Below are 22,803 nucleotides of genomic sequence, written 5' to 3' on the forward strand. Positions count from 1 at the left end.
AATAGTAGTATATGGGAGGAACCTAACCCTGCCATTCCCCCCCCCCCTCCCACACACATACAAACACGCACACACACACACATACACACATTCTCTCTCTCTCTCTCCCTCACTCACTCTGTAAGGGACGGACCTGCTTGTCACTCCTAAGCTCCCACCACTCTCTTGGAACCTCCGTCTGCTGGAATATTCCTAATAATAGTCTATGGGGGGAACCTAACCCTATCATTCCTCCCCCCCCCCCCCACACACACACACACAAACACATTTTAATGTTGCTTACTTGCACTACAAGGAAAAACAAAGGGGATGTATTTCAAAACAAATTCCCAGGTGCATTGGGCTAGAATGCCATATACTGTAAATAAAGGGAAAAAAGGCATGTTTTTGTGAGACATTTCAGAATAATCCCATATGTACTGGAATCTGAACCATAGTCAAGACCAAGAATGCTTTGGAATCATGTGGACTTTTAAATTAAGTTTATTTATAGCTGTTTATGTTTGTAAGTTTATGTTTTGTTTATGTAAGTTTATGTTTATGTTTTGTGAAGCTTGCTGGACAGACTAGATGGGCCATTTGGTCTTCTTCTGCCGTCATTTCATTTCATTTCTATAAGTGACGATTGTCTGTACCTTTTCCTGTCTAGTGCATCCATCGTGATGTAAAACCAGAAAATATCCTGATAACGAAGCACTTGGTCATTAAACTTTGTGACTTTGGATTTGCCCGGATACTAAGTAAGTGGTAGGAGTTTTATGTTTTATCGTTTGTTTGTTTGTTTGTTTTTTTGCTGGGCGGGGGTGTTGGGAAGCAGTTAAAATCATTTCCATACTCATGCAATAGAAGTTTAATAAAACAGCGCATTGACTGATCCTTGGCTATGAAAACAATTTCAGCTGTATCCCAGATGGTTCTGTCACAGGCTGTTTGTGTCGTCTCAATGTAGAGAAGCATCACAAGAGTCCTTGCACTCATCAACCGAAGCCACAAAGGAACACCACTCTTAATAATTACAGTGAATAATGGAGAAATCAAAGCTGACAGTTGATAGGAAATACCATTCTTCAGGGCCCTGAAAGGAATTGCTGAATTCCACTTCTCTAATAACTCTTGAGATTATTAAGATTATTGGAAATCACCAGGCACAGAGATGTCTGATGGCAGATAAAGAGCGGAAGGTCTGTCTAGCCTGCCTGTATTCCCTTCTGACTGCAGGGCCCACCTGATTTCTGACTCTGCTTCATATCGTGAACTATAGAGATAAATGCCAACTTTTCGATATTTCCACCATTTATCCAGCTAAATTTTAGTCAGATGATGTATTGGCATTCTAGGGTGGAGTTAAATTAGCTAGATAATTTATCTGGCTAACTCTGGTCAGTCCTAAAGTTAGCCAGATAAACTTACCCAGCTGACTTTAAAATAGTTGGGTATATCCAGTCGTGTGGCTGTACCACTGAATATCCTGTTAAAGTCAGCCGGACAATGGCTGGAAATGGACTCCAGAGTGCCTTGCAGAAGTCTTCACACCCATGTACATTTTTCACATTCTGCTGTCTAAAAAAACAAGTCAAAATGTATTAAAGTAGGAATTTGTGTTGCAAGTGTGGACCCTTGGACCAAGGCGGAGTTGGCACTACCTGAAGGATGGAGCCCTGCAGGTCCCCTGATGCTGGGAGGAAGACTCATATGAGGCAGAGGCCCAACTGGAGCTTGGCCTTTATCAGCCCACATTCCCCTTGGGTTGAGCCTTTAGGCCCCGGGACCGGCAGATTTTAGGTGGGGGCCTCTGCTTGTGACAAGATCCATGGATATGTAGCAGGGTGGGAACAGGAGAAGGCAAGGTGTATCCGGTGGCAGGCTATGGCCAAAAGCAGATGGCAGTCAGGCTGAAGACATGATGTTAGGCTGAAGACTGAAGACACAGGATGCTGGGCTAAAGACCAAAGGCAGACGCTGGAACCAGAATAGGGACAAGCAGAATAGGGACAAGCAGGAACTGGAGACACATGAATAAGATACTGGCAACTCCCACTCTGAAGACACAGGCAAGGGCCATTTATAGGCTAGGACTCTTTTCCTGCCATGGTCCCTTTAAATCATAATATGCCACACATGTGCATCTAGAGGAGCCCGGGGAGGGAGTACAGGAGCAGTGGCATCTGCCACATAATTGGTGGCAAGTTGTAGTCTCTTCTAGACTGTTTTGGTGGAGGACAGTCCCCATCATGAGGGTGGAGACGTCTACCTCCTCCTCAAAATCGGGACTGATAGGACTAGGCAGCAATAGCTGTTTCTTCTCACCTTTTTGCTGAAGTCGATTCTGCAAGGTTTGTATCTTCTCATCTTTCTTAATGAGAAAGGACTTGAGCTTTTTCTTGGCACAAATGTTTTCTCTTTTCAGACTCTCACATCTGAATCTCTTTTGTCCTAAGTGTTCTTATATTTATATGTGCTTGCAGAGTTCTTTAAGGGTGTTTTCCTGGAGATGCTGTGAATGGTTTGAGTTTCTCAAGATTCCTTACATGGGGTCAGAAGTCTTGGAAGGGCAGAGGCCACAACCATCGAGTAAGATGACCCTTCGGAGTCTATACAGGATTCAGTACACCCAGGTCCCCACTGGATAAGTTCTGGCATGGACCAGTCAAATTGGAGCTGATGTTGCTGAAGCCAGGGAAGATCTAACACAATTGGGCTTACAACTCTGGACAGGATGTGGAAGCTAATGGTCTCCGTGTGTGAGGGGTCAATATGTAACGTGAGTGGCACGGTTTACCAGGTCACCAGTCCTGGAAGAGGGTCTCCATAGATGGACAAGAGTGCTAGCGGAGAAGTCAGAGGAACCATAGGAAATCAGAATCAATCTACAAGCTCCTGCTGTATGAAATTTACCCCAGAGCCAGAGTCCATCAAAGCCCAAGGTGGGAAACAGATGGAAGACTGCTACAATGTGACTGGCATGACCAATTGGGGAGTTGAGGTAGTCATGCCTAGTGTAATTTGCCACTTGACTCTGGACATGGCCAAGGTTTCCTTCTCTTTGGACATTGAGCCAAGAGGTGGCCTTGAATTGGGCAGTATAAGCAGAGGCCTAGTTGTCTGTGTTGAATTCTCTCCTCTGGTGCTAAACAAGTGTGGCCAATTGCATGGGTTCTTCTGGTGGCAGGGTCACTGGCATGGCAGAATCAGGCAAGGGCTAAGGTGGAAACAATGGTGTCCAGGCTACGTTCCTCCTTGCCAAGCAACCCTCTCAGGCTCACTCCTGGAGGCATCTATCTATCTTCCCTGTATGGTCTTTGAGTGTTTCCAATTAGGCGGTCAGTTTTCGGGAGGCAAGCTCATCTTTAATTCAGGGAGAAACACCTTCAAGGAAGATAGTAAGGAGACAGTCTTCCCGCCAATTGAGCTCCGTTGTCAGGGTTCTAAATTCAATGGCATATTCTGCCAGCGTTCTGGTACCTTGTCGAAGATGGAACAAATCAGAACTCATGATAGTCATGCAGACAGGCTTCTCAAGGACTGTTTTAAATAGCTCAATAAACTGTTGCAGGTTCTGCAGCAATGGATCTGTATGCTCCCATAGGGAAGAGGCCCATGCTAGGGCTTTTCTGTCCAGTAATAAGAGGATGTAGATCGTCTTTGTCAGATCATCTGGAAACAAAGGAGCTTGTAGGGAGAAGTGTATATGGTACTGATTAAAAAATCCCCGACATTTCTGGGGGTCCCTGACATACTGGGGTGGAGCTGTAGCTGAGGTATAGGCCGGTTAGTTCCTGGAGGCAGCACTGGTACCACTACTGGAGGTGGTTGAACGACAGGCATAGTCAGGTATCTATCCATGTGGTGAGATGATTCAGGTCTGTGACTAGAAGCGTTTCAGCTGCCAGGAGTTCCTGGATGTTATGGTCTAATCCAAGAGTAGCCTGTAACACAGACCACTCTGTCGAGTCCATTGACTCAGCAATCTGTTGTGAAAGTGGAAATTGGGCTGAGGCGGAGCTGGTACTACTTGCAGGTCCCTGCCACTGGCAGGCAGACTCTGATGAGGCAGAGGCCAAACTGGAGCTTTGCCTTTACCAGCTCACGTTCCCCTTGGGTTGAGCCTCTGGGTACCGGGGCTGGGAAGTCTTAGGTGGGGGGGCCTCTGCTTGTAACGAGATCCATGGACTTAGCAGGGTTGGAACAGGAGAAGGCAAGGCATATCCGGTGGCAGACTATGGTCAAAGGCAGGCGGCGGTCAGGCTGAAGACTGAAGAGACAGGGCGCTAGGCTGAATACCGAAGACAGATGCTGGAATTGGAACAGGGACAAGCAGGAGGAGGAGCATTGGAATCGACAGTGATTTGATACCGTCCTGTGCTCTTCTTTCTCCTCTTCCTTCGCTTCCTCTTGACGCTAAGACTACGCTCCCTCATCTGCTGCTGTGCAGCCACTACAGCTGTCCCCTGCAATGCCTTCCGGTTGCTTGCTTGTCCCATCCTGTTCACCTTGGCCAGTTGGCATCGCGGATTCCTGCCCATGAAGCCAAAGGAGGAGCATGAAATGGGCAGTGACTGCTTCTGCAGCAGAGAAGGGGAGGAATATAGTCAGCCTGAAGGAAGAGACTGCTGCTGCTGCTGCTGCTGTTCCGTGGGCCCAAGGAGGAAGCTGCCGTTGCTGGTGCGTTCTGGGGGGGGGGGGGGGAGAAGAGAACGAATGAGCATATCTGAATGAGTGAGTGTGTGTTTGTCTCAGTTCTCTTCTTCCTAGACAGTGTGTGGTGGGAGGGAGAGAAGTGAAAGTGTAAATGAGCATGGGTGAAAGAGTGAGTGGGCACGTATGCGTGTCAAAGAGGAAGAGAAGAGATTGAGTGAGTGTGTGTGAGAATGAGAGGAGTAAAGGTGTGAGCATGAGACAATGAGCAGTAAGGGCGAGCGTGTGAAAATAGCCATGTATGTGTGTAAAAGTGAGCGGGAACATGTGCATGTGTTAGTGTGTGTGGATGAGAGTAAGTTTGTGCACATCTGATCCCGCCGTGACTCACAATTGGCTAATCCACGGTAATCTCAGAGTGACTCGAAATCAAAAGTTCCCAGGAATGCTCCTTGTTCAGCTTGTTTTGACCTTTGCTTCAAATTCACTTCATATAACAGAAAACAGCTTGAGTCTTCTAAGAGTGTTCCAATCAGCTCATGTACTGAGATTGATCTGAATACTCTTGGCAGTGGGCTCTATTTAAATTATTATGGGCCTTGGTTGTTTTTTTGTTGTTTTTTTTTAAACCAGAGCTAATTTGGGTTTGCTGTTCTTTCATCCATTTGGATTTTTTAGACAGCAGAATGTGAAAAATGTACAAGAGTGTAAAGACTTACAAGGCACTGTATATTTACAAAAATACAATAGCATATATCAAAATACAAACCAAGCAATCAGTAGATCAGCACCCCTCTTTCCACTCCCTGCTGTGCCCGTTTGTGGTGGACTAAGAGTTGGAAGGCATAGAAGATGATGTCTGGAGAGAGAAGCAGGGCTTTCCTCTGTGCCCCTGCATTGGGTGCAGACTCTGAAGGTGGAGGAGATGATTACCAAGCAGCAGATCAGCGAACACTCTACACTCCTTGTGGTGGGCTCAGAATTAGAAAGTATAAAAGGTGATGTTTGGGCAGCAGAGCAGGGCTGCATGTTGCATTCTCAGTGGTGTCTGCAGCTCCAAGACCTGGAAGTTAAAAACATCAATGCTGGAAGTGCCAATGCAAGTCACTTTCTCATACCTGGTGAAGCAGACAGGCTGTCCCACCATAGCTAGGAGACTATGCAGATAGTGAGGTGAAAACAATGTCTATGTTTTCTGTTCTTGTTTCGGCTACCTGCAGTCCCTAAGGTCCAGAGCCTGATATGGGGGCTGGGATGGGGCAGGAGGGAGGGAGTTCAGGTCAAAACCATGACTGAAGTCATCAGGTCTCCTAGGCAGCCAGATTACTGGGACGGGCACCTCTGTCCTCGACTCCTTCACTAAAGCAGGCATCTCGTGCACAAGTCCCTTCTGGGATCTAATGGAGCCAGGAGAAAGCAGCCTGTGCTGATTCACAGGCCAATACAGTAAAGCGCGCTCAGCTGAGTGCACTGTTTTACCTGCCTACCCCCCCCACCCCCGCTCTGAAACTAATAGCGCTCATCACATGCAAATGCATATTGATGAAGCTATTAGTTATTCTCCTGGGATACAGAAAAAAAATATGCGCCCGATCCGCACATTTTATGCTCAGAAATTAGTGCCAAAATATTGTTTTTCTGTACATCCTTCGACTTAATTTCATGGCGATATTAAGTTGGAGGACCCTAAAGGTTAAAAAAAAAAAAGTGCCTGCAGGTCAGGTTAGGGAAATGGACGCTCAATTTTACAAGTGTCCATTTTCCTAAACCGTGGCTGTGCAGGGGTTAGGAAAATGAACACTCGTAAAATTGAGCGTCCGTTTTCCAAACCCGCTAACAGCCACCTCTCCTGGGCTTCCACTGCTAAGGAGGCACTAGGAATGCGCTATTGCCCCTAGCGCCTCCTTTTCAGCTCGACCCCTCATTTAAATACGGCATCGCGCACCCAGGAGAGGTGGCTGAGCGTGCGTTAGGAAACTGAGCGCTCGTTTTCCTGCGCACTTTACAGTATTGGCCTGTCAGTGAGGCTGGCTGCTGGCAGGGGGACGCCTGATAAGATGGAAGGCCAGGGAATATGTAAAGTGATGCAAAAGCAATCCTAGTGTTTGCTTTTGAGAAACTGGAACGCTGGTGACCCTCCTCCCCATCTTCTCACTTGCTGTCCACCCACCAGCAGCATCTCGGACACATCAGTTGCTGGACCTTCTCTAAAGCAGAGCTGCGATACTCTAGCCTCCCACCAGCTGCTTGGCCCACTCGGTGCATTCTTGGTCTTGCCCTGTAGCCACGCACTGTATGCTTGGGACCTGACCTAGGACAAATGACCTTCTGACTCTATTACTGTCAGGACTAACCCTAAACAAAATCTGGACCCTCTGTGCTTATCACATGTTTTCTTCTTTTCTCTCTCTTGTATGTACAGAATGTTATTATTAATTATTTCTATAAGCACATATTCGACCATGCAGCACTGTACAGAAACATATAATGGACAGTCCCATACTGCTCGGAATTGCAGTCTAGTCAAGACAAGCAGACAAGACACACAGCACAAAGAAATAAGAGCCTGTGGGAAACCGAGAGGTGTTTGCCAAGCTGGAGGCCCAAAGCCACACGGACTCCAGTCTTTTCGAATGCAATTTTCACTTTATTTAGCAAACACAGCACTTTAACAGTGGACTTCCTACATAAGATGTGCCATACTGGGTCAGACCAAGGGTCCATCAAGCCCAGCATCTTGTGCCCAAGAGTGGCAATCCAAGTCACAAGTACCTGGCAAGTACCTTAGCAGTATCCACAGGGTCATAGACTGCCTTCCTTCTGGACCGTGTACACTCCTCCCTCTAGCTTGGTCAGGATAGATTTACAGGAGTTGCTTCTCCTGGAGACACAGGGGCCTTCTGAACCCAGCTGTGCTTACACTCTTATGCTCTCCAGCTAGTCCAGCTCTCAGGCCTCTCCCCTACCCCGTAGGGTCCCACCCACAGAGGTCTCTCCCTCTGTGGGATTTAAGGTGGATCAGACCTCTCTAGCCAAGTCCTGCATATACAACAAGGATGAAAACGGAGATACTCCGTTATAGATCCTTTGAGCTAAAACAACAAGGCCTTGACTGAGAAGATCAAAGCTGGTGGATATAGGTGAGATTAAATTAAGAATATAAATTTAGTAAGAGGTCTCTCTCTCTCTCTCTCTCTCTCTCTTTCTCGTGCTTACAAAATAGTGAAAGTCTCACTCTCTTTCTCTTACATGAATGGTTTTAGAAAGGTCCATGATAGCTGACAAAATCTCACAGCCTGATAGAACTCAGAATCAGAATCAAACTAGTAAATGTTTCAGCTCATGTAAATTTCCCAAATCTTCATTTTCCTCCTGTCAATGTTCTAGCTGGACCTAGTGATTACTACACAGACTATGTTGCTACCAGATGGTATCGGGCTCCGGAGTTACTGGTGGGGGACACACAGTACGGTCCTCCAGTGGATGTCTGGGCAGTAGGCTGTGTCTTTGCAGAGCTGCTATCAGGAGTTCCCTTGTGGCCTGGAAAATCTGATGTGGATCAGTTGTACCTGATCAGGAAAACACTTGGTAAGTGTCGGGTGGAAGCCAGGGAGGATGCTGTTTATTTAGCAGTCAGTGCTCTCCAGCGTAATCCGAGCAGGCCTACCTAGCCCTAATCTTCATATCGGCTGCCTTCTTTATGGCACCAGTTTAAACAGCTCTGCCCAAGAGATATCTCCTGCATGGAAGGCAAATCACCTAGTCTGAGAGAAAACGTTTGAAAAATATTTAATTTTAAGGAATTATGTGGAAAAGGGCCCATGATTTCGGGGTTCCAGAAGGAGCCCTGGTATATGGCCCCTGGCCCAGGGCCATCACTGTGACGATTGGACAAGATATGTTGCGAGAGGGAATCTAAAATAGGGGACAGATTCCTGGGTAGTTCTGAATGAAAGCTTCTGTCGCCAGATCCAGGTCTTGGTTCTGGCTGAGCCAGAAATACAGAGGAGCAGAAGGAAACTGACAGGTCAACAAAAAAAAAAAAAGTTCCTTAAACTGTCGCTCCTGAGGGGCATTCCATATAAGCACTGGCTTTCATGACTGAAGTCGGAGAATGCTCCTGCAGTTAGAAATACTTGAAAAATTTGGCTGGGGGGGTTCCAAAATTTGTCTTTTGATCAGAAAGACATTTTTATTTGCTCTGAAATGTATCATCTAATACATATATTGTGACATCAATCCAATTCAATAATCTTTATTGGTGAAAAATTCATGAAAAATATTCACAATTAATCCATAATACCCCACACAATAGACATAATATCTTTATAAAAACAATAGACAAAATTCACACACCACCCATACTACACATATACACATACATTCTACATTCAACTTCTCATAAAAATCATTTCCAATTTTCTAAACATTCAAATATAAGCATTAAATATAAATCTTCGAGGATGGTGAGACTTCGAATCCTAGAGCATTGTAGCAGAATTAGAAATGTGGTGGAGACAGCTCCCCTAGTGAAACATTGGCGTGAGTACAATCATAAGGTAGAAGAACTCCGTTTCTTTGTACTTCAGAAGGTTTCTGCTAGACGGGGAGGTAATATAAACAATATATTACTGCAGAAGGAACAGCGATGGATTTTTAATTTACAGACTTTGTGGCCAAAAGGATTGAATGATAAGATCGAGTGGGTAACATGTTTTTAGAACTTGTACTCTGGCTGCAAAGTTTTTTCATTTGTTTTCTTCGGTGATTGGTTTGAATCTGGCGTGCTTGGGAGTGGCAACTGTTTGGTTTAGTGGCATTGCAAATTGGTTTAGACATTATATGCTTTAAGGGGCGGGGATAGTTTTGAGTTGAGCTCTGATTGGGGCAGTGTGGTTTAAAAGGATGGAAGAGAAGAGTTTGATTCACTTCCGTTTTTTCACTCGATGGAGGCGTCTCTTTGAAATAAGGTGAAGGTGGTTTTTCTGCCTAAGATAAGAAAGGTAAGAATCCTTGGTTGTCTTGCACACTGGTGAACTCTTAAGGGAATGATTTTCTATTTGAAGTCATTTTGATCTGTTTTCTTCTAGTTTGAATACTTTTGAGAGATGTGTTTAGAGCATTTGAACAATTGAAATGCTTTGAAACAAGAGTTGGGGATGTGCTGATTTGTGCGTCTGGGCAAGCCTTTTGGGACGTGCAGGTATGGGAGTTTTTTTGAAGTACTTTATAAAGAATCAAGTTTATATACAAAATGTATTAATTGAATATTCAAAAACATTTTTTTGTATGAATGTTTTTAGAAGACCATATGGATAGATGTTGTACATGAGCAGTGGGAGATTGTTTGAAAGAACTCTCCTGAAGAAGCCTGAGGAAAGGCGAAACATGTAGAGAGAACAAAAGGAGAATAAAAGGATTGACGTTCTTGTAACGCAAGAATTAAAGTGCAATATAACTCTTTCTGCTTACGAAGTGAAATGTATTAACATCTGATGATATGCTATGTGAAGATTTATATTTAATGCTTATATTTGAATGTTTAGAAAATTGGAAATGATTTTTATGAGAAGTTGAATGTAGAATGTATGTGTATATGTGTAGTATGGGTGGTGTGTGAATTTTGTCTATTGTTTTTATAAAGATATTATGTCTATTGTGTGGGGTATTATGGATTAATTGTGAATATTTTTCATGAATTTTTCACCAATAAAGATTATTGAATTGGATTGATGTCACAATATATGTATTAGCTGTAATTGGTTTGTGATATATGAATAATTAGCCAGGATTGGGTATCTGAAATGTATCATAGCAATGACTTCTTTTTTTTTTTTTTTTATAATAAAGAACAATAGAGAATATAAGAAGGAAAAGTCCCTTCAAAACAGAAAATAAATGAAAAGATGAGTACAGGTGATAAAAGTGGCTGTGGAACTTGGCAGGCCAGCAAACTAATACAGATCAAGAAGATTGCAGGCCCTCCAAATGACATTCAGCAATAACAGAAACAATCAGTGTTCTGATCTTAACACCAGATCTGATGAAGGTGCCATCTTAGCACCCAAACTTTGGCTTATATTTCTTTTGTCATGGCCTCCTATAATTTTGTTTCTGCGACTGACAGCGTGCCAGCAGTTTAAGGCCGCCGGCAGAACCGGGTTGTGCTATGAATTTGCCAGGAGTTGCTATGGCAACCCCTTGCGGCTTCTTTGGCTCGAACGGGCCTGGTCATGGCGCTGGTAGTTTTGTATGGCTGGCAGCATGGGTATTTTTATCGTAACATATACAAGCAGATTCAGGGAGCTTGTACAAGACGACTCCCGCAAGGGAAACTGGCAAACTGGCTACTCAAATTGTAAGCAGTGATCGATTGTTACTAATTTAACAAGAAAATCACTCACAACACCTATTAATGTTTATACACACAGTGCTGTAACAAGATTTCTTCCACGGCCTCTTCCCCAAAGATGTGACTAAGCTGGGATAGGGGCAAGTTAGCTGATCTGCTCAGAATCCTGCACTATACGATGTATGTTTGCCTTTAGGGGGAGGGTGGGGTGGCAGTTTCCTCCTGCTGCTTTGGGCTTGGACGTCAGTTGGAAGCAGGCCTAGGATCTGGAGCCATGAGCCTCCCACATCCTACTTCAGTCCACTCATTGCAGTGACCTTTCTCCACCAGGGCCCATGTACCAGGGCTCCTTCCGGAACTCTACAATCGTGAGCCCTACATCCGGCCACCAGGTTTTACTGTTCACAATAACAGGGACGCCCTCCCGCCTCCCAGGGGTTGTGTGAAGTGCATCCATAGCACCCCCAGTCCCAGTTGGGAGACATCCGCCTGGAGCCACTGGGCTGCGAAAGATGTATGTGTGTGACGGATGATGGATAAGAGCCTCCAGGTAAATCGCCCTGTGCCCCTCGCAGCCAACCACCTGCTTAGAAATTTGTGCTTTCCAATTGGAGATATTTTAAAAACTAAATAGTTCTTTTAATTTTTCAAGTATTTCCCGTTTCTGAAGTGTTTAGAAAAGCGGGGCGCTCTGTGTGATTGTGAGCTCTGGCCAAGTGGAACCTCAACTCCTTAGATTTGAGAAGCCAGAGCAGCACAGCAGGGTCAGCCGGTGAGCATTTCATTTCTGATTAACTGCCTTGGGACATCTCCTTTCCTGCCATTCACCCTCTGCCACTAAGGTTGCTCAAATCCCATTTTCTGTTATTGGTTATGTTGACGTCGCCATGTCCTCCTTAGTTCAAGGTGGCTTGTCGGGGAGCATGGGAAATATTTCGTTTATCTGACTTGACTTTATTTTTCTGAATTGCAGGGGATCTGATTCCCCGACATCAGCAGGTGTTTAGCAGCAATCAGTTCTTCAGTGGGGTGAGCATCCCAGATCCAGAAAACAAGGTGAGTCTTTCCCGCCCTGTAATCGCCCTCTGCCGAGGGCCCCCGTGGTAACATATGGGACCCATGTGAATTAAACAGCTGAGCACAGAGATTACAAAAAAAACTATGATGTCCTGACTAATCATCTTTGCTGGAAGATGGAATTAGAACTTTCCTGGTTTCTTGTTCAATGGACATCCACCACCACCTAATTCAGGGCAAAATGAAAACTGCACTTTCTTATTCTTCTCATTTCAAGCCCCGGTACTTTTTGCCGCTGTCTTTGACACAAATTGCGACTTTTCCCCAGTGACTGTAATTGTGAGATGTTATCAGTTTATGTAGGCAATGTGCATTTTGCAAACACTTGAAAATGACTACCGCATATTTTACCCCATGCGGTGTGGTGTGATGAGATCCAGGAAACAGATAGTTCTCTGGGGCAGATCCACAGCTGAACTACCCAGCTTTGCATAAAGGACCAAAGGACTCCTCTTTTTGCTTAGATTCAATGAGTTATTCCAACTTGCATTTTCTTTTTCCTACCTGGCAGCTTCCTCTTGCTCCTTTGTACTAGCAGCTCAGTCAGAGCCAGGGCTGTGATCCTGATGGCAGGAGCCTTCATTTACCACTCCCCCGGGAGTTTTTTTTCCCATACCTCACCACTTATGTTTGAATGATGGGTCCTGATTCCAAACACAAGATGTTGGCTTTAGGCAATGACCATGACTCCCTTCCTCACTGTCTCTAGCTGGCCTGGGGATTGAACCAGGGACCTTTTGTATGGCAGTGTACAGCCCTTACTGACTGAACCATGAACATAAAGTTTGATCTGGATCTTGGCTATTTAGGTTACAAAGGATAAAGCTGTGCTTTGGACCCAGTTTCTCACTGATTACATTTTATGTTAGAAGAAATATTCTACTGTTAAAGAACCTCCCTTGTATTTTATTATTATATTATTTTTTTATTAGAATAAGTCTGTTTTGTTTTATTTTAGTCTGCTCCAAGTAGTTTTTTTTTTGTTTTTTATTTGAAATCCACCTTGAACTGTTTTCCAACCCTCGGAAAGACGAGCTATAAATTTTCAATTAAACTATGCACCAGTTCCTATAAACAGCCTCCTGGCACAGCATTTAGAGGAAACTGGGGAAATTCACTCTGTTACTACAGTTTCTGTATACAAATGAGGAAGTGGTAGGGAAGAAGGGTAAAATGAGACAGGCTAGCAAGTGAAGATCCAGCGGCAGGTTAAAGACAAAATGATACAAGGAAATGTTCTCATTGTAAGAGAGTAAGTGAATCCGCCCACTCTCTGACTGTTGTGGACTACCAGACCCGGTGCAGGTCCCGGTTTCTGCTTCAGGACCGGAGCAGCTTCCCCAGAGGCACTTGTTAGGGATCCTTGCCTTCTGCCGAGGGCTGTGCCAAGCACTTTTATGGCCGTCTGTCTGTACTATTGGGGATCAGTGCAGGTAAACTTTCAGGGAGAGAGATTCAAACAAATCCGGCTTAAGTGAGTTAGGAGGAGAAGAAGACTTATCCAGCTAAGTAAGCACTCACAATGTTTTCTCATTTCCTTCTCACTTCTTCACCTTGCCACAGGGAATAAACTTATCTCTCTCTGCCCCCTTTTTTTTTTTTTTTTGTCACAGGAGCCGCTAGAGCTGAAGTTCCCTAACATCTCTCATCAAGCTCTTGGGCTGATGAAGGTAAGAAAGCTCCCCAGGGAGCACCGTTGTGCTCTGTAGTGCTGCTGATGTGCAATATCTTGATTTGTGCATCCTTTGCGACTCCCCTAGGGTTGCCTTCACATGGACCCTGCTGAAAGGCTGACGTGCCAGCAGCTGCTGGAACTTCCATACTTTGACAGTATTAGAGAAGACGGGGACTTTGGAAAAGAACATGAGAAAATGACTAGGAAGCCAGCAAGACCAACTCGCAAACATTTGCCCGGGGTAAGAACTTGCAAATAGTGTTTATTAGGAGGGGTGTGTTTTTGTCTTTTCTCCATTTTCTGCCCTTCCTCCGCCTAAGTGACATAGGTCCCCTCACTGTCTGAGAGCTAAAAGGGAAGCAGCTTTCTGTCTGAATCTCCCAGCACTGCTCTGTGGTCAGCAGGGTCGTTTCTACAGTGGCGGTTCTCCTCTTCCCCTAAGACCTAAGTGTAGCGATGACACACCCAAGTATCACAAGTCAGGATTGAATATGAGAGTCCTGCATAGGTGGTCCGTTTCGTGGCAGAGCACCACAGCCAATCCTACATGATCTTGTCTGATGGTGCAGTTTACTAAATGGGACACATTACTCTCTCACAGGCCGATGTAATAAGGTATGCTAGGCTGAGTGCACATTTTAACTCCCACTTCTGTGTATGCTCAATTTAACAAGAATTTTAGCCCACAAAAATGTGCATGGAAATGGGAATTAAAATATGCACACACATTAGTGCTATTCCATGTAAATCCCAAGTTTATTTTATCCTCCTTGGTCTATGGAGTTTGTCTCGAATGTTGATCCCAAGCAACTGATTTAAAAATGGCATATATTAATGCCTGTTCAGTTACAAATATAGGGCTTCAAGTTTTGGATTTAATATTAGATCAAAAATTGGAGGTTGAGGTCTTCTGTGTCACTGAGTCCTGGCACTTCAATTCTGACTCATTGCTCCTTAAGCAGATGCATCCCTCTGGTTGTGTGTATGAGGGTCAACCAAGGATTGGGAAATGAGGAGGAGGAGTTCTTGTCTTATTTAGATCCGACCTGGCATACTCCTAGCCCATTGACTTTGAATCAGGGGGTTGAGGGCCTTTTTGATTATAGCTTTTAGGTGGCCAGCAGAACCAAGTGCTATTAATTCACTAATATTAGCATAGGCATTTGCCACTGCTTAATTATTTAAAAAATGAATAGTCCGCATTATCATTAACGCTAGGCAGATTATAGTATTACATTCATAAAATTGAAGAATAATATACAAACAGAATAGCTTGAGTACTCTGTGTTAGTCACTCAGTAAATGTTATGAAAGGGCTGCTGCAGAGGGGGTGTTGTGGACACCACCTCTAGAGTGGCACAGGCTGGCAAGGCTGGAACTCAGTGGGAGCAGACCTGTGAGGCTGGAGCAAGGGCTGGAGCTCAGGAATGGTAGGCAGATGGGGCTGGAGCTCTGGATACAGGTAAATGGAGCAAGAACTGGAACAGACTGGGGCTGGGGGCAAGTATGAGTAGACTGGAACACGGGAACATAGATCAAGTAAGAGTGGAATTGAATGCAGGGAGGAGTGGACCGGAACAACTGGAACAGGCTAGAGCTGAGTGCAGGTAAGGGTGCAGCTGGAACACAGGTACAGGGTGCAGGTAAGTGTGAGACTGGATCACTGGAACTGGGATGAGGACAAGACAGGACAAACCAGGACAAGGACGATGCAGAACATGGAATGCCTGAAGGCAGCGTAGGAAAGGAAAGTCCTGAGGGGGCGAGGCCAAGAGAGATGCAGAAACAGAGGAGAGACCTAGAGAGGTTTCAGGCTAGACAGAGGTCAAGAAACAGGAAGGCCTGGAAGCAGAGGAAACCTGGGAGTCTCAGGTTAGGCCTGACAGGATAGAAGGCTGGGAGGCCACAGGACAAGCAAGTGAATCAGGAACAGAATGCCCAGGGGCCACAGGAAGAAACGAGGAAGAACAAAGGTCAGAAGGCCCGGAAACCACACGAGAGTACAAGGAAAGGCCTTGGAAGGCCACAGAGCGAGAGTGGCTAAAGCAGGGAGCCAAGGAGAACTTGATGCTGAAGCACCGAGGAGAAGAAAAGACAGGATTAAGCAGGCCTCGAGTCTGGGTGTGGTGTGGGCAGGAGAGACAGACTGGCCAGCCAGGATTGAGAGCTCATGGAGGTCCTCTGGTGGTGGAGAGGGTGTAGGACAGGCTGAGGCAAGAGGCCAGGCTGGTTTAGAGTCGGGGCTCACCAAAGTCTTCTGGTGGAGCGGAAACGCAACAGTAAACTCTCAATGCCAGATTTTACACAGTTTTAAGGTTCAGTTTAGGTTCATTTTTCACCGAGGCATCTTCTCATGTCATTGTTAAAGTCCCAAAATCAGTCTTGAGGTAAAATCAATTCATACTGCAGAGTGAGTAGCTTCAGATGTTGAGCGACAGTACTATTGTCAGGCTACCAGTGCCAACAGCACTTACAAGATTGTACTACATTAAAACCATAGCTAAAAGGCCCATTGTTTGATATTAAAACTGGCCACATTTCTTTAATCAGTCTAAACGCTATCAAGTCCTGAAAGAACACAACAGTTATTAGCAGCTAAGATCATTAAAAGCCTGGGTTAATAGAAAGGTCTTGAGTTGCTTTCTAAATTACGATATTGAGGTTTCACTCTTCCAGATCTCAGGGAGCCCATTGCAAGGGGCGTGGGCCAGCAACACTGAACTTTGGCTCACACGACTCAGTCAATCCAGTGAGTTTAAAGGAAGGAACATCCAGCAAGCTTCAAAAAGAGGAGTGGAGTGTCTGACATGGATGATGGATTTTTAAAACAGAATTAAAACAATCGTGGGGCCAAGCCATTAATAACTTTAAAAACAAGTGATAGGATTTTAAACAACTCTCCAAGTAACTGCCAGTGGAGCCTGAATAAAAGGGGAATGATATGCTCCCAAATAGGGGACCCAGAGATAAGTCTAGCCGCAGTATTTTGGATAAATGAAAGGGCTCACAGAGAGGACTGAGGGAAGCCTAAATATAATGAGTTACAGTAATCGCTTGAAGAAATAGCCAAAGATTGAGCTACGATTTTCAAATCATTGTTAAGGAAAGGTTTGAGATTCCGCAGAAGGCGACGTGTAAAAAAACTAATTTTAACCCACATTTTTAATATATAGGCAAAAGGAGCATGCTAATTGAATTTTCAAACTTGACTAATGATTGAACATAAGAAATTGCTATACTGGGTCAGACCAAGGATCCACCAGGCCCAGCATCCTGTTTCCAACAGTGGCCAATCCAGGCTACAAGTACCTGACAAGTACCCAAACACCAAAAAGATCCCATGCTACTGATGCCAGTAATAGCAGTGGCTATTCCCTATGTCAACTTGATTAATAGCAGTTAATGGACTTCTCCTCCAAGAACTTATCCAAACCTTTTTTAAACCCAGTTATGCTAACTGCACTAACCACCTCCTCTGGCAACAAATTCCAAAGCTTAATTTTGCATTGAGTGAAAAAATATTTTCTCTGATTAGTTTGAAATGTGCTACTTGCTAACTTCATGGCGTGACCCCTAGTCCTTCTATTATCTGAAAGAATGAATAACCAATTCAAATCTACCCGTTCTAGATCTCTCATGACTTTAAAGACTTCTGTCATATCCCCCCTCAGCTGTCTTTTCTCCAAGCTGATCAGCCCTAACCTCTTTAGCCTTTCCTCATAAGGGAGCTGTTCCATACCCTATTGAAATCTGAAAATGATTCTGTGAAAGAACAGTGGGCATGGTGATTACTTGGTGTATCTTTTCTCACTGGCAGAATGCAGAAGGTAAGAACAGGAGTTGGATGTTCTTTCTGGAAGCTGTTAAAACTGGGGGTGCCATACGGCTGTCCTATTTAATATTTATTTGCATTCGCTTGTTAAGCTTTTGTTGTCACTTGGTATATGTTATAGGATCTATGCAGATGATATCCTGCTATTGTGCCAAGTGACTCAAGCTTGGTTCTTCCTTTGCTCTTGCTTACTGTGAGCTCTTGGATGTTCTCCAAACTATTTATTTATTTAATTTATTTAGACATTTTATATATCGTCGTTCCATTTGAAGATCACAACAGTTTACAGAGTGACATTCATAATTATAACACACTTAGACATGTATGGATTGGTTAAGGACGTGGGATACAAAGGCAGCCATTTAACTATCAAATCCAGTTTTCCAGTACCTATTAACATTGAACTAGTGCATAAGGCATACAGTTTGGATAATGAGAGTACGAAGTGAAACCTCCAGAAAACGGGGGTTTAATGGGTAGGAGGACCATCTCCTCCAGATGAAAGTTGGTAACTTCACCATGCCTCTGTTAAATGTAGCTCGTGAACTTGGAGTTGATCTTGATTCCAGACTGACTCTCAAAAAAGCCAGAATAAAGCTGTCACAAAATCTGCCTTTTACAAAGTTTGAGCCTGATTTACTAAGACTTTTCTCTCATCCTGTATCTATGGGAAGAAAATGCTTAGTAAAGCGGGCCCTTGTTTGGTGTGCAGATGGAGCTGTGCCCACCACAGATTTTCAAACACTGCTAAAATCATTGGTGTTATGCACTAGCCATTCTTGCAACTCTCTATACTTCGGTTTTCTCAGTCTTTGCTGAGTGTTGCAGTTTGTGCAAAATGTGAAAGCTCAGCTTATAACTGGTGTAAGGTGCGCTAATAGGATTACTCCCTGTCAGAAAGATCTTCAGTGGTTACCTGTGTTTCATCAGATTCAGTCCAAAGTTCTTGTATTAATTCAAAAAGCCATTTCTGGTGAGGGTCCTCACTATTTAAAGAACATTTGGAAATTTTATGTCACGTCTTCCCCTTTGTGTTCAACAAGGAAAACTTTATTATCCGTTTCCACTTTTTGGGAAATGAGGCTACAGGAGACCCAGAACAGGGTCTTTTTAACTGCAGCCCCTGTACTGTGGAATTCCCTTCCATATGATCTCCACGAGGAGGGTGAAAATTTAACAGGTGAAGGACCTATTGTTTTCCTAAGCCTTTGGTCCAGATACTTGACATTTTATTTAAAATATTGTTTAAATCATTTCCCAGATTAACTTCAGTTTTAATGTATATATAGACATTTTGTTGATTATGATAATGCATGTGTGATCTTGTGATCTGCTTAGGACAGTTTTGGGGTGTTATTTTACACAAATAAAATCTCCCCACTGCAGAGAGGTGTGCTGGCTTAACTCTGAAATGCAACTCCTGGTCAGAGATGGAGCAAAGCTAACTTGCATTTCTAGGGCTGGTGTTAGTTTTTGATGCTGTGTCCCAGTGGGGTCCTGGACCTGGAGTTCAGGGGTCCAGTGCTCCTGCATGGGTTTTGAGCGCATACATTTTTTTATGAGCACATCTTGTATGCTCCCAACTCATGTTTTATGCACACATCTTGTAGGAGCACAAATCCTGTTTTCTGCACATAGTGAAGGGAATTTTCAAAGGAGTTATGCGTGTAAATATAACATACTAATGTAGCAATTTTCAAAAGCCATTTCCTCCAGTAAAGTGCGCTTACATGAGTAAACCCTATGGACAATTCAATGGCATATATTGTAGCAATTTTCAAAAGCCCTCTTATTCGAGTAAAGTGCATTTACCTATGTAGAACCCAATTGTTAGCATGCAAATGCTTTTTAACATCGGGCCCAAAGTGCATAAACCATGGCTTAAGCTCCTAAATCATGTTTCAGGTGCATGAACCATGGTTCATGTATCCAAAACATTGTGTGCAGGAATCATGATTTCTAAATATAAACCATACTGTACATGTAATGTGATTTATGCATACTATTCATTTTTTCTGCACACATTTTAAGTTTAGGAATTTTTGTGATTACTATGTATTTACTGTATCATGAGTTATATTTTTTTAGCATGGGCATTAAGAAAATATGCGCTGAAATACAGCACCCACTTTTTACCCTTTCCATTATATCAGGCCTTCAGTTTGTTTTCAGATCCATAGCTCCCCTCTAGGAAAAGCTGCAAACAGGAGTGTGCACTACAGAAGCTGGCAATTCTTACCTCTCTAAACTTATACCGTAGGTAGTCCCCTAGTACCCACTTCAAATCCTTCCAGATAAGAACTGGAAAAATCAGAGTCAATACTCCAGCCAGCTAATTCTACAGTTCTGCCATGTGTGCAGGAGCCTGAATACACCCCACAATGGGCAGCAATATCTGCCATGAGCTGTAGGTGCCTCAGTGAGTTTGAGAATTAGCATCTCAGTGCCCATCATGTTTGACAAATTCTAACATGACTCTTGATTCATGAAGCATTTCTTCCTACCCAGTGTGACGTGGAAGAGCGTTACCCTTTTAAAAAGTCCCTAATCTGTTTTCTGCCAGACTGCCCCGTGGGACAGTACGCGCCAGCTGGGATTTGTTAACCTGATGGGGTGTGTTTTTTGTTCAGTTACAGCACCTGCCACAGCTCACCAGCAGCAATGTCCTACCAGCCCTAGACAACAAGAAGTACTATTACAACACGAGAAAGTTAAACTACCGCTTCCCCAACATTTAACAGGATGGCAAAGGACTATTCAATCGACACTTAGTATTCAAACTGAGGAACAAAAGTTGGGTGTCAGGTGATGAAATGAGCAGGCCTGATGCTGCAGTCTGTTGCAGTCAGTGGATAAGGAGAGTCGGGCAGTGGGCAAAGACTCAAGGCGCCAGTCTGGGCACACGACCCCCACATGGAGGGGGACTGGCTGATTCCAGCTGTTCGGCCACAGGAACCCCCTCCCCTCTCTGTGAGGGACACCTGCATGGACAAAGAGTTTTATTTGGACTCTTAAGTGATAACATGGAGGACTCGTGTGGTGTATGAAGGAATATTTGCATCCTGTTTTAATAAAATGAAAACCTTCAGCTCTGCAGGCAGTAACTAATTTACCTCCAACATTAATTCATCTGAAATGACTGTAAAGAAATTGAAGACTTGTATTTCCCTATGCACTGATGCTGAGCAAACCGTGTTCGAAGGAAAACGGTGAATCAGCGTGAGGGACCTGGAATACTGCATATTACTCAGATCCGTGGTACTGTGCATTAGCCCTGTGTTTTGGATAAAACCAGTGTATATCTGTACAAAGTATCGGAAGCAACTAATCCCAATAAAATCAGCATAAACCTCTACAAAAGAAACTGAATAAAAGGGTCAGAGCAGAGGAGCAAAGGTTCCAGGAGATAAAGGGGCAACTTTTAAACTGGCTGCAAGCTCATTTTCAAAAGGAAACACTGCTAAGGAATTTTCCTTTAAAAATTTGGGCCAGTGCAGGTACTTTGCATCCATGTACTTTGCACCTGTTTTGAATGGACATGGGAATTTCAAAATGAAAGCCCTGTGGATATTTTTCTGCCCGATCTAACTCCATCCCTTCCCCCCACCCACACGTACATTTTCTAACACCTGTTTATCCACATAAAGGGATGGATTTTAAAAGGGTTACGCGCGTAACCCTTTTAAAACCCTCCTGAGCGCGCTGAGCCTATTTTGCATAGACCTGGTGACGCGCGCAAGCCCCGGGATGCGCATATGTCCCGGGGCTTGAAAAAGGGGGCGGGGCCGTCCGGGGGTGGGGCCGGAGCCTCCAGGCACAGTGGCCATTTGCCGCTGTGCCCGGGATTGCGGGCCGACCGTTGGCCGGTGCGCGCAACCTACGCCTGCCTGGAGGCAGGCGCAACTTAGAAGTTAAAGGTAAGGGGGGGGGTTTAGGTAGGGCTGGGGGGAGGCGGGTTAGGGCGGGAAGGGAGGGGAAGGTGGGGGAGGGCGGAGGGAACGGAGGATGGCTGCGCGGCTCGGTGCGCACAAATTCACAATTGTGCACCCCCTTGCGTGCGTCAACCCTGGATTTTATAACATGTGCGCCAGGTTGCGCGCACAAATCTACGCCTGCACACAGTTCTTAAAATCCGGCTCAAAATGTTTTGAAAATTACTGTCCCCAACCAAACTTTATTCAGCCACTGAAATAGAAGCATGTAGAGGTTTAGGAACCCACCAAAATGCATCCTCCTGTGTGAAATCCTCGTTTCAAAGCTGGTGATGAATCTGCTGGAATCTTATGGAGCACCTTTTGCCTGCCTGCTGGAAATGTGAAGGGATAGCTCTGGGACCTCAGGCATAAGCTAAACTCTTCCCACCCTACTACAACCGATTCTACCTTTCCTTCTCCCCCAGCTGATTAGACCAGGAGTAATGGTCCAATCTGTGTAAACAGTGCTGTATAAAAGCACAAATCTTATTTGATTGTTCATGTAATCTTGATCAGACTGGTTTTTATAATGCTACTGGCCATGCACAGCACTGTTCACTGGTATGATAAATCTCTGCCCCCAATCTGGGACAGTAACTTTCAAAGCAGCGCGCGGGCATACACGTGAGCACGTTAGTTAGCCTGTGCTCAGGGCCACGGCTGTTTCATAACTTGCATGCGTATCTCCACGCAAGTTATAAAAGAGCCTGGCCATGCATACAAGAGCTTCCAGCTTTAAGTGGTGCGCGCAAAAGCTGCTTCTACCGCTTAAGTGGGAAAACTTTAAAAGGGACACGTGCCGACACCATTGCCTGTTTTACCAGTCCTCCCCAGTTCACCCAGTTGCCAGCTCGATCCTCCAAACCCGCCACCCCCTGGTTTGATAGCCTTTACCCCCTCTGAGATGGCTCTTTTTTTTTTTTTTTTTACTGACAAGCCATCCATAGCAGAAACAAAGTTACGCAGCAGGGGACCTTGGCACACGTCAGCTCGTGTAAGTATTTATGTGCAAATTTCTGGGTCAAGTCTGGAAACACCCGTGTATCCGGGTCACACATAAGAACTTGCCCCGCCCCTTTTTAATAAGTTCTGAGATGGGCGTGCTGAGGGAGATACATGTGTAGCCAGGCGGCCTTTAAAAACCGCTTAGTGCGCGCCAGTTCAACCTATTTGAGCATCCCCTAATTGATGCTCGCGTTGGGCTTTTAAAACTCACCTTTTAAGTGTGCACCTGAGGCAACGGGAGATAAAAAGTGAC

At 44.6% G+C, this 22,803-nt stretch overlaps 1 protein-coding gene across 3 annotated transcripts in view; it reads left to right on the plus strand.

The window, feature by feature from the left end:
- CDKL1 (cyclin dependent kinase like 1) overlaps nt 1–20,665 on the plus strand; it is a 58,782-nt gene extending 38,117 nt beyond the window's left edge. For all 3 annotated transcript variants that reach the window (XM_029598359.1, XM_029598358.1, XM_029598357.1), the window contains 6 exons: nt 650–740; nt 8,023–8,223; nt 11,961–12,043; nt 13,678–13,734; nt 13,825–13,980; nt 20,202–20,665. In XM_029598359.1, the coding sequence (XP_029454219.1) occupies nt 650–740; nt 8,023–8,223; nt 11,961–12,043; nt 13,678–13,734; nt 13,825–13,980; nt 20,202–20,309 (696 nt within the window). In that variant the 3' untranslated portion in view covers nt 20,310–20,665. The remainder of the gene's footprint in view (nt 1–649; nt 741–8,022; nt 8,224–11,960; nt 12,044–13,677; nt 13,735–13,824; nt 13,981–20,201) is intronic.
- Nucleotides 20,666–22,803: the final 2,138 nt, after the last annotated feature.

This window comes from Rhinatrema bivittatum, chromosome 4 (assembly GCF_901001135.1).
Source record: "Rhinatrema bivittatum chromosome 4, aRhiBiv1.1, whole genome shotgun sequence".
Lineage (NCBI taxonomy): Eukaryota > Metazoa > Chordata > Amphibia > Gymnophiona > Rhinatrematidae > Rhinatrema > Rhinatrema bivittatum.